At 32.1% G+C, this 11257-nt stretch overlaps 1 protein-coding gene across 1 annotated transcript; it reads right to left on the bottom strand.

Annotated features, from left to right (window-relative positions):
• Window positions 1-227: 227 nt before the first annotated feature.
• LOC132756530 (uncharacterized) lies at window positions 228-3433 on the bottom strand. The gene is made up of 3 exons (XM_060747623.1): window positions 3275-3433; window positions 1009-1248; window positions 228-507 (listed from the first exon to the last, which is right to left on the bottom strand). The coding sequence occupies exons 1-3, from the start codon at window positions 3330-3332 to the stop codon at window positions 308-310; spliced, it is 498 nt and encodes a 165-aa protein (XP_060603606.1). The 5' UTR covers window positions 3333-3433; the 3' UTR covers window positions 228-307.
• Between the last annotated feature and the right edge of the window lie 7824 nt (window positions 3434-11257).

The following is an 11257-nucleotide window of genomic DNA, read 5'->3' as shown; positions in this document are numbered from 1 at the left end:
CGATTTTGGGGAAAAAAGCACATAAAAAATCGAACCCAGACTGGAACCAGGCAAAAAAAGCGGGTTAAAGCAACGGTGAATGTGATAAATATTGTGATTAAAGTAAAAAATATAAATAAAGCGGTTCTCCTTTCAATCTGTGTTTTTAACATTCATATCCTGAGCACTAGCACTTGCAAAATAAACTGTTGTGCCAAAAATTGAAAAGAAAAAAACAAGCAACAACAGCAAGAAAGCTTAATATATTTAGATGACTTATTTCAAATAAAACTTATTGACTATTTGACGAAAACAATAAGTAATAAGTTCAAGGTGATTCCATGCAAACTGAACCGGAATAGGTGACGGTTTCCCATTGTGCTGAAAGTGAAGCAAGCTGTTGTGTAAGTTGGGCTTGTGTGGCTTCGTCTAGTTCCGACAGACTGATACAACCGTCTCCATCACTGTCAGTTTGCCACTGCGCGTGGCAGCCCCCTCTAACTGTAACTGTCACATCCATTTCAGCGTCTGAAAAGTAACACATGTGCATTTTGAAGATTCTTAATCGTTTAATTCTTTTAACAAGCTTTTTATTAAGATTTGATTAAAATGCACACACGGAGTAATTCAACTATCGGAAAGTATAAATTCATTGAGTATTGTAACAAAGGGTTTGTTTTGAATGAATTTAAAGATTTCGAAAGGTAGCTTTTAATGACATGCATCATTTTCAAATTGGTTAATTTTGTGTTAAGACGACCTTGAGTAATAAAACGAATTCTGAAAAGATAGTTTCAAAATCGTGATAAGGAAATCTGCGATGATCGTAAAGGGCATAAAGTAAAAAAAGTTCATCAACTTACACCGAACTAATTAATTATATGTTTTTACGATCGGCTTTTGTGCCTTATTCATTCCTATATTATTAATTTCCATACACTATTGTTAAAATCATAGTAAGGACTAAGAGTAACGCCGATGTTGTCAAGAATTAAAACTGTCCGGTGAATAAATAGGTAAACCACTAACTTGGAATCAATCCTATCAGATTAGAAGCCATCAGCGTTACTTGTGTAAAGATGCATTTGTGCTCCATCCAAGCAGGGAACTGCAAAGGTTCACATGTTTGCGGTTGTACGGTATTGGCTTCGCATGCCGGATTCATCATACTGGAAAACATTGAATCCAGAAGTGTACCAATATAAGACGGTACGTTTCTTAATTCGTAACTGAGGTGCATACATTCGGCACAAGCCGCAGCTTCCGAACCTGGAAAGGAAGAAAAAAGATTTTGTTACAGTTTTCTTCTTATCATATTATTGAATTACCTGCTCTTGATATAAACCCATTAAAGACGTTCGCTGAAGTCTTTTTGCTTGTCATAATTTTTTCATTATCTGCCCATAATATCAGCAAACAATTAAACTTCAAGGGCGGAAAACTCTAAAACGATTTCGTCAACTGCCATTTCTTTCATTTAAAATATTTTTGTCATAATGCAAAATTTATATAAAATCTATAAGAGAGTTTCGGTCTGGCTGTATGTATATATGAAAATAATGTCAAACGTCCGTTATATGCCCATAATGCTTCTGAAATGCTACAAATTTTATTTCCTAAGAACCTTCGATTTTAAGAATCTTGTTACAGTTTTTAAATAAAATACTCATTTTCTATTTAAACTAAATGTCTTTAAATAGCTACTTCAGCTCTGTTTGGAATCGGTATAATTATTGTAAATTATTATTTGTATGGAAGTCAAAATAGTACTTATGGCAAAAAAAGATTTAAGGAATCTGGTTTTCTTTAAATCTCAAAAAAGTGTACGTTCAGCGCTACTACCGTGAGTTATTTTCAACATTTGATATGCTCTTAATCAATTGACATAAAATACTTAACACATATTTGACCTTTCTGAAGATTTTGTTTAAGAATATGAATATCACAGGCATAATGTGCCTTTGAGAAGAAAATCTTATACAGCTATTTGTCTATTTGTTCTTAAAAACCAAGCTTTTTAATATAGTTTTAATTTATGAATTGGCATTAATAAAATGATTATCAAAATATAAGATGCATGTTTTTCGTTGAATAAACATGTATTCAAAAAATATAATAAAATAAAATAATTATGATTATAAAATGTATGAATAATTTCTTTTTAATCCCTATGTGCAAAAAATAACAAAACAAAACATATTTTAAAAATATGTAAAGATTTTTTATTATCTTGGGGAAGAGATACTTTTATGCAAAATGCATTTACAGATTGCGACTCTTATTGCTGATCGGCTTTTTAAATTGTTTTTCCTAAATATAAATTATCCTAGTGCACGGCCTGTAAGCGTATAATATTATTTAAAAACACTGGCCGATTTGACGGTAAAATAAAAATCATAACAATATGTAAATCCAGTACAAGATCGGAAATTTGCGCCGCAATATGCAGTTCCTTAATCCCCCGAGTTCCTATAATTTTCATCCCCTCCCCACGTTACTAATGAAATAGAGATTCTAGCATATTTGACTCCGGGTTATTGTTCCTGGGGATTCTAAGGATAGATAAGATCTTTTACCTTTGATAACAATGTTTAGATTTTCATTTCACCTGCTGAATTTTTCAAATGTACATTTACTTGTTATTATCTCGGCAATTATTGGATTTCAAGATGAAAAGTTAAAGTAAGACAACTAGAGTTGATTGTTGAAGCGGAACTGCCTCTATAATGGCGGCAAAGGGCAATCAGTTCAATTTTCTGGCAGTGTAAGGGCTAGATAAAACTGCTGCCTTTTTTTAAGCGACACACGCTTTAATATGTCAAAATTTCACAAAAAAGAAGTCATTCCAAACCGTGATAAAAGGTTGCTCTCGATATTTGCGAAGAAGCTTTGTCTGGAAGAATAAATATTACAGGAATCTTTTTTTCTTCAAAAACTGTTTTAGTGACATTATGCCAATCCAAGTGAAAATAGTCAGTGAACAGGTTATAATGAAAATAATTTGACATTTTGACATAATTATGTTCAATTTTATTTTACTTTGAAATATAATTAGAAATACTTATTACATTATAAAGGATCAGACAGTATTATAAACTTTTTACATTATAAAGGATCAGACAATCACAATTATAGTAGCCAATATTTTACTACATGTATATAGATATAAGTATATTACTAATTTAACTAAACCTGACAATGAAAAAAAAGGCATAATGTCACTTTAAATATAAAAAACATACATGTATATATATTATTGGAATGATAAACTAGTAGAATATAAAAGTGTACTCACTCTGTGCTTCTGCTGACAAAACAAGCATAGCGAGGATTGCTATTATTTGCCCGAACATTTTGCTCTCGAGGTCAGGTTGTATTCAAGTAGATCTAGTGGCAGTATTTTCCCGAATGGTTGTTTTCATGAAACAATGTGACCGTTTTTATAGTGTTGCGCTTTTGGGCATAAAACAAAACATGGGCAGGTTTGAGAGTTTGTTTTGGGGTTTAAGTAGTTTAAATTTTATTCAAAACTACAGTAACATACCTTAAGTATAGGTTAAAATGGCGGCCATATTGGATTCTCACCGCAATTTCAAAAATTGATAAACAGCAACAACTAAATAAACTTTTGCAGGAAATAATGAACGATCCTTACCTTAATACTTCGTTACATGTCCTTTTGATCTACTTTTTTATTCTTCTTGGGATATACAGGTTCTGAATTAATGTGCTCAGGTGAAATGCTGGTCCAAATGTCTTGAATATAGTTGAAAAGATCACCCTCAGAATCAATCAATGTCAGTCTTTTTGCCAATTTTCCTCTTCCTATACAACCAGATATTTTCAATGATATTCAGATCTAATGACTGAGATGCCATGACATAGCTTTTTATATGACTTTGTTCGGATTTTCAGTATTTTACAGTATTCCCTCAGTACGTGATTTAGTATGCCAACAAAAAGTTTTTATTTATAAACTTTCATATGCATATATGATTGATTACAAAGTTTATGAAGAACTGAAGTAACAGGGACAACTAAATATATACTGCAAACTAGAAGTTGTCCTACTTTGAAGAGACATCAATATGAATATGCTTATAATTTATTTTTTATGTTTACAAAACGGTTTTTATATGATATTTATCAAAAACTAGAAATAACTTATACAAGTTAATCAGTTTTACTTCTGCCGGGTATCTTTTTTTAAAGATATTCGTTGTTACCATACTATTATTATAAAATAAATGACACAAAAATTTCATTCACTTGTTTTTATAACACTTGCGTGTCTCCTGAAGATTATCTAGGCATAAACAATATCCAGAGTCTGTTAAAATGAGGACGGTGAAATTGAACGGGTGTCTTCATAAATTATTGTTGCGATTTTCTGGGAAATCAAAAAAAAAAACTAGTTTATGGCCTTTTTAAAAAAAAATAGATTAAAAGAAAAGAAAAAATGGCAAACATTGCATTTATATTAATGGTACACAAAACGCAAGCTTAATTATGAATTTCATTCGCAAATGAAGTACTAAAACTTTAATGGCAATAATATTTATACATGTTATTCATGTACACGTATTTTAATATTCCTGCAATATGTTGAAAAAATGTACCATTTACCATGAAAGGAACAAGTCTCTCTCTAGAAAGATGAATCTATCCCTTACTTTAGAATTTGCCAGAATTATAATAAGGTAAATAAGTCTCAATTGAGACCCATCAGAGAGCAGTAATATTATAAAAAATGTTAAAAAAACATTGAAAAGGTCTATGTTAACAACCTAATTTTGTCTATTTACGAAAGGTCAAATACCTTATTTAAATACAGAGATGTGCCGTGTGAATTTACCGAAATTGAAATAATTTAAAGGAATTCCTTCAGAGATCTATTATGTAGAATTACCTCTATTATGTAAAAGTCACAAAATAAACAACTTTTAATACATATTCTAATTCTGTTTTAACTACCTTGGCACAAGCCCATTAAGAAACAAGTATGCATAAGCCATGTTATCTCTACATATTACCAACATTCCATCGCTTCTTCACCGTCCGAACCCACGTACGGTACACAATGCCGTAATTACTACATTTGAGTCGCGTCACGACAAAACCAACTGCCTTTTGGGCGCCCTACTTAAGGTATTAGCATCCTAATGCATTACCTCCGCTTTGAAGAGTATTCAAATAGGCTAGAACTACTGTTAACTACATTGAAAATGAGGGCCATGGGTTCAATCCCCAGAAGGGTCAACTTTTTTTTTCTTTCTTTTTTTCTTTTAACATTATTTATGTATCTCTCATGTCCCATTTGTAAAGAAAAAAGTGTTTGATTTTGATTTTTTTAATTTATATAGGTATTTATAGGCTAAATTATGCTTAATCTAGTAATAAATATGGTACCTGATATTTTCAAAGTGTAATATAATCAAAACTAGACGGTAAAAGTATTTCATATTTTACAAGATCAACCAATATACTTTTTTAAAAATTTAGGGAAACTTTGAAAACAGGCACTCATTTGGGTAAATTTTAAGAATTTTTTAAATTAGGCTCCCTAAGTAGAAAAACGGTCAGACAAGTGGTAAAAATGGGTGGGGTAGAGTAACATTTTTATACAGATTTCATAAATTTCAAGTAGAAACCATAATTTTGCTTATGTGGATTGTTAGCTAAATGGTACTATTTGTTTCTTACCAAAAATTAATGGGAAAACATTTTTCATTAGAATGTTATTGCAGATTATTTAAAGGTTCCTCATTTCTAAAAAAGGGTCCTCATAACATCCTAGCTTGAGTTCAGAAAAGTGGCCATAACTTGATTTCCGTACGGTAAACTTTGTTTAAATTTTGCATACAGGTGTACTTTAAGGTATACATCTGACCTATGATGTCAATTGTTTAGTTCCTGATAGTGCCCATTAGGGTCCTAATACCTTAAGTGTGTCGGGGGCCGCGTCCTGTGAATGTTGTCTTTGCCTTGTTGATCTTTATTCTTGTTTTTTTTTAGTGCGTTTGCGACCAGCATGGATCTAGACCAGCCTGCGCGGATAGTTTCTCTACTTGTAATAGAGTTGGTAAGCGAACAGCATGGATCCTGATCAGACTGCGCGGATGCGCAGGCTGGTCTGGATCCATGCTGGTCGCAAACGCACTATGTTGGTTTTGTCGTGAAACGGTTCATATTACAACACTAGAGAATGTCAATTTATTGTGTAATGAAAGATATTATACAAACGCATATTTAACCACTGTACATATGGGCAATAATAAATACTTTGGATATAACAACGTATACATAAATGATGATTTAGAAATATTATTTTTTGCACTTGCAGTCCTCTAATGGCGTGTTTGTCTACATGGCTTGCATTAAGCCTCCAATGACCTGGCTCCGTCAAGCCAAGCCTGCAACATAAGCTCATATGAAATAGTGTGCATTTTACTAAACGATATTTTTGTTGTAACTAGATTTCTCTACATCAGCTTAAAATCACTTGTGAAAATATGAGTGAAATTATTTGTGAAAAAATGGATGCTCAGTTGTTTTACAGTTTTTTAAATCAGTTAATCCGAAAAAAAAATGATACCACATCTTGATATGATTGATAGGTAGACTTTGACCATTGCTTACGTCGGCGCTAGGGAGAGTTGACGAAGTTCACACTTGACAGTACCGTCTATGAAAAGGCTTAATAAAATCGAGCCTGCAACATTTTCATTTTTTGCCGTTTTTTGGACCTTTCTTTAGGGATTCTTATTTTCTCTCTTTGAACGTATAACAGAAATAAAACCATGGCTCCTCAGTGACAGACATATTTTTAGGTAAAACACCAAAAGCAAGATGGGGCTAAAAAAACTAGAAAAATTGTGAATATAGATTTTTGGTAATTATTTTCAATATATATAATACCGGTCATTGCTAACTAAGAGATAGTGTAACGGAGACGAATACGAAAAACAAGATTATCAAGGAAGGGCGGAGTTTAATAAAAATTTTGTTAATATAAAATTAATAAAATAATAGCTGTACTGTCCACTGCCTTGTTACAATTTAATTCTTAGTTCATTCATTGCGATGAAGACTGGCGTTTTAAAAACCAAAGTATCTCCTTAACGTCTGACCTAAATTTTGATCCAGTCAACACATAAACATAGAAATTAAGAGCAGAGTTCATATCGGCGAGAAAAATGAAAATATCAAGCAATGTCATGAATAAGTAAGGAGATATATGCACGCTGTGATCTGTAATGTGAAGAAACACATACGGTGAAGATGTTAGAACAAACACAATGTTAGCGGCCAGCAAGGTCATGGTCACAGATGAATTCCGATTGTTGTTGCTAGTTGACTGCTTTGAGTTACGGCGAAGTTGAACGGTGATACAAATGGAGCTCACGATGATGATAACAAAAGGAAGAAAGAACGAGATAACAGAATCCATTACTGTCATTATTGTTTGTCCATTTTCTATCATTCCTATCATTTGAAAGTCCGGATTTGTAGCATCAGCTACAACATTAACAATAAGAGTAAACTGTATTGTGTTCAAAAATATAACCAACACACACACAACTAACATTATCACGTTAGCACGTCTTACACTGCAAAGCGATTTAAATCTAAATGGCATGGTTATACTTATCAGTCTTTCAACTGTCACACAAACAAGAATCCATGTTGAAATTTGAACATTAGAGAAAGTAAAGATAGTCTTAGCTGTAGTTATGTGCGAATTAATAAAATACCAATTAATTCCAAATGTCCAATATAACCACCTCTCGAACGATGAAAACACTGCAATTGACATATCCGAAACTGCTAAAGCCAAGAAATAAGTTGATGTTGAAGAACTCCGATTGTCCTTCCTCAACATAACTTTGATAATCATTATGTTGCCTAAAATTGATAACAAAACTAAAACTATGATTGACTTGTTAACGCAACTCCTGATACTTTTGTAAGGTTCTGGGAAACTAGCAATTGTTAAATTATCCATGCTTTTGCATCAACTGAACAAATCATTTGGCGCGACACAAGATTATTCCTTTAACTACAGAAATCACATTATAACTAAATAGTTCTAACATTTCTAGTTCTTCCATACAAATAGATCTATGCGATCCGAATAGAGATAAGCAGGGAATATTTGATTACTGGAAACCATTAACGGCATAATTTAATCCCTATAATTACTTCTATAGAATGCGTTCGCTAAAACGCTTAATAATCTTGCTGATCATCAAAACAAATCAAAATAAGTATAAGCATTAACACGTATACTTGTACATGTTGTTCGAAATCTCAATTATTTATCACAAAAATATGATTACGGAAAATTATAGTTAAAGTGAATTTTCACGTTGAAGCAAATGATAGAGGTATACTCGAACCTCTACATATATACGTCCATACGTACATGTTTAAGTATCATATAAGAAACGTCATATTTAACATAAGATACAACAACGATCAGAAATATGACGAAAAGTTTCAGATATGCATATTTTCATAAAACAAAATCATGTCTTGCCTTCAAAGCAAGAAATACAAATAAATTCAAATGTTTCTTGAACAGATAATTTTTGATAAGGTTTTACTTTACAATATTATTTACTTATTAATCTGAATCTTATTATTGAACGAAAAGCCTGGCATATATATTTAAGCAGCATTCCTCCATTATAATGCTGATTTTCATGAAAATTTTGAAAATGTACTTAAAGACAATAATTTACACATTGCAAACGCCGCTAACAATCTATGTAAATTATCAAAAAAGAGCTCAAAATGTGCAAAAAAGACCTCTTACTGCGTAAGTAACGCAGTAGAATTATGTTGATTAATACTGCAAAATCAGACACTCTCTAGAAGATGTTTCATGCTTGATATCTAAGATCTAGCTATTCGAGTTTTTTAAAAGAATATTTTTTTAGTTTTTACTATATACATATTTGTAAGGAAAATCAATGACCCCCTGGGCGGGCCATTTTTGAAGATGCCTCATGCCAAATATCTAAGCTCTAGTATAGCTCTTTGCGTTTTTTAAAAGAAGATATTTCAAGTGTTTTTTTTTTTCATTCGGTTGTCATGTAAACCTGAGTTTTGCATGGAATTGAATTCTTTGAGTAATTTTTAAAGGTGACCACCAAAAGAACATTCCTGTGAAGTTTGGATAAAATTGGCTTACCAGTTTATGGGGAGATGTCGTTTAAAGTAAAAGTTTACGGACGTATGACGGACGAAAAGCGGTCACAAAAGCTCACCATGTCACTTTGTGACAGGTCTTTATAAGCGAGCTAAAAACAGCAAAATTACATGAAAACTTCAGACTCGGCTTGTTAGGGAGGACAGTGATAATAATGTACAACATTTTAAAGTAAAAATGAACCGGTTGTAAAATGTGCATTGTGAGTTTTTCATTTTCTGATAGATCTAAAACCGACACAATATTGAATTGAATAAAACATGAATGGAATACAGATATCATAATTAAGTAGGCAGCCAAATCGTTATGGTAGAAAACTCTATTCCCTGATATATTTTTGTACAGATTTTTTTTAAATCACAAATGGTATTTGATATTGCAATAACCATTTTTTAAAGTCCTAACTTATGATAAATGAGGGTACAAAATTAAAAGTATGATGATGGAAATTGATGGTTAGTTAGCTCGTGACATGCAAACAATGCTAGATCTACCCCCTTTGTCCTTTGCAAGCATGCATCATAAATGACATATGCTGCTTCAAATGAACAATTGATTTTGCAATCTATGTTAATTTGATCATATAACAATGTTATGGACAAGTGTATCACCAATATTTTTTCTAGAAAAAAAATATATTTGAAAACATCAGAGACAGTATCCAGTAATAGATACTGTACTGTAGACATCATTTTAAATAAGTATTTGCCCTCTTTTTGTGAATCTGGCTGAAAATCTAATTTTAATAGATCTACTGGCATGCGAGCAGTTCCCGTACAGAAGCAGTACCCGTATTTTTCATTTAAACGCTTGATTTTTACTTGCATTCATCAAAAATTCATTTCAAATCAAGCAGATACATAAACGAGACAAAATCTAAGTGTCAGTTCGGCAGTACGTATATAAAGTCTCATTTTAAATCACTTTCACCTGTGCGTCGTCAAAACGTGACCTTGTTTTCTCTGGGGGATTCCGTCCTTGCGCGCATGCGCAAAAATACTTACACGTGAGGCTTGTTAAAGGGTTTTCCACTAATACCACCTGTTTACAAATAAGTAGGCAATGTGATGAAAACTTGTTTAATTAGCAGAATGTTGACAATATTACTATATATATATAATTTTATGGCTTTGATGCGTAAAATATCATGCATACAAGCATGCTATTGCCTGTAAATGCGTTGGGGTAACGGTATCGGGTAATAGATACCCGCGTTAAGTCTACGCTCTATTTCCTGAATTACATCTATTTATCTTTTAGATAATGGTCTGTTCAACAATTGTTAATGAAAAATAGGTCCGATATAATAAAATTGTATAATTATAATGGGTTAGATTTTATGTACGGGAACTACTTCTCTTCATACAAAATAATTGATAATTTCGGTACCCCATATGAGGCCTCATAACTAAGGGTTATTCTATGTTTAGAACATGATGGAATTTCCATGATTTGTGTGACGAGCTGAATATTGATGTGTAACATTCAAATTTTGGTGAGTGAGCGTAATAAAAAAATAATGTTTAAGTAACTACGATTTTTGTACGGGAACTGCTCGCATGCCAGTACAGTATTGTGCTCAGCCTCTAATACTGGGGTCGAAATATTCTTTGTTTAACTATTTTTCAATTATTAAAGTAAAAAGTGGAAATATCTAATTTTTTCAAGTTGAAGTTAAATTATTTATTTCCAGTGTTTTTTTTTTCTTTATATAACTACTACCCTAAAACGGTACCATTCCCAATAGAAAATTGACATTAAAATTCCCAATTTCTAAAGTTAAATTCCCAAAATGACTGTTCAAAATGCCCACAAGGCAAAGTGACTTTTCTAAAATCATTAAAATCCAACATATTCATATAAATCACCACTCAATAGTTCTATCTAGACAGTAGAAGCTGTTAGCTATCTTTATTCATGATGTATAATCTCATTTGTAGCTGAAAAAATGCATTAAAAAAATTCCCAATTTTAGTCAAAATAACGCATTTTTTCCCAATCAGTCTGGTACCGGCACTATTCCCAAAGTAGAGGGAAAAAAACGCTGATTTCATGCTAACCAAT

This window comes from Ruditapes philippinarum, unplaced genomic scaffold, assembly GCF_026571515.1.
Source record: "Ruditapes philippinarum isolate M1 unplaced genomic scaffold, ASM2657151v2 ctg9204_1_1_1_1, whole genome shotgun sequence".
NCBI lineage: Eukaryota > Metazoa > Mollusca > Bivalvia > Venerida > Veneridae > Ruditapes > Ruditapes philippinarum.
Note: the sequence above shows the minus strand (reverse complement) of the source record. Positions and strands in the feature narration are given on the sequence as shown.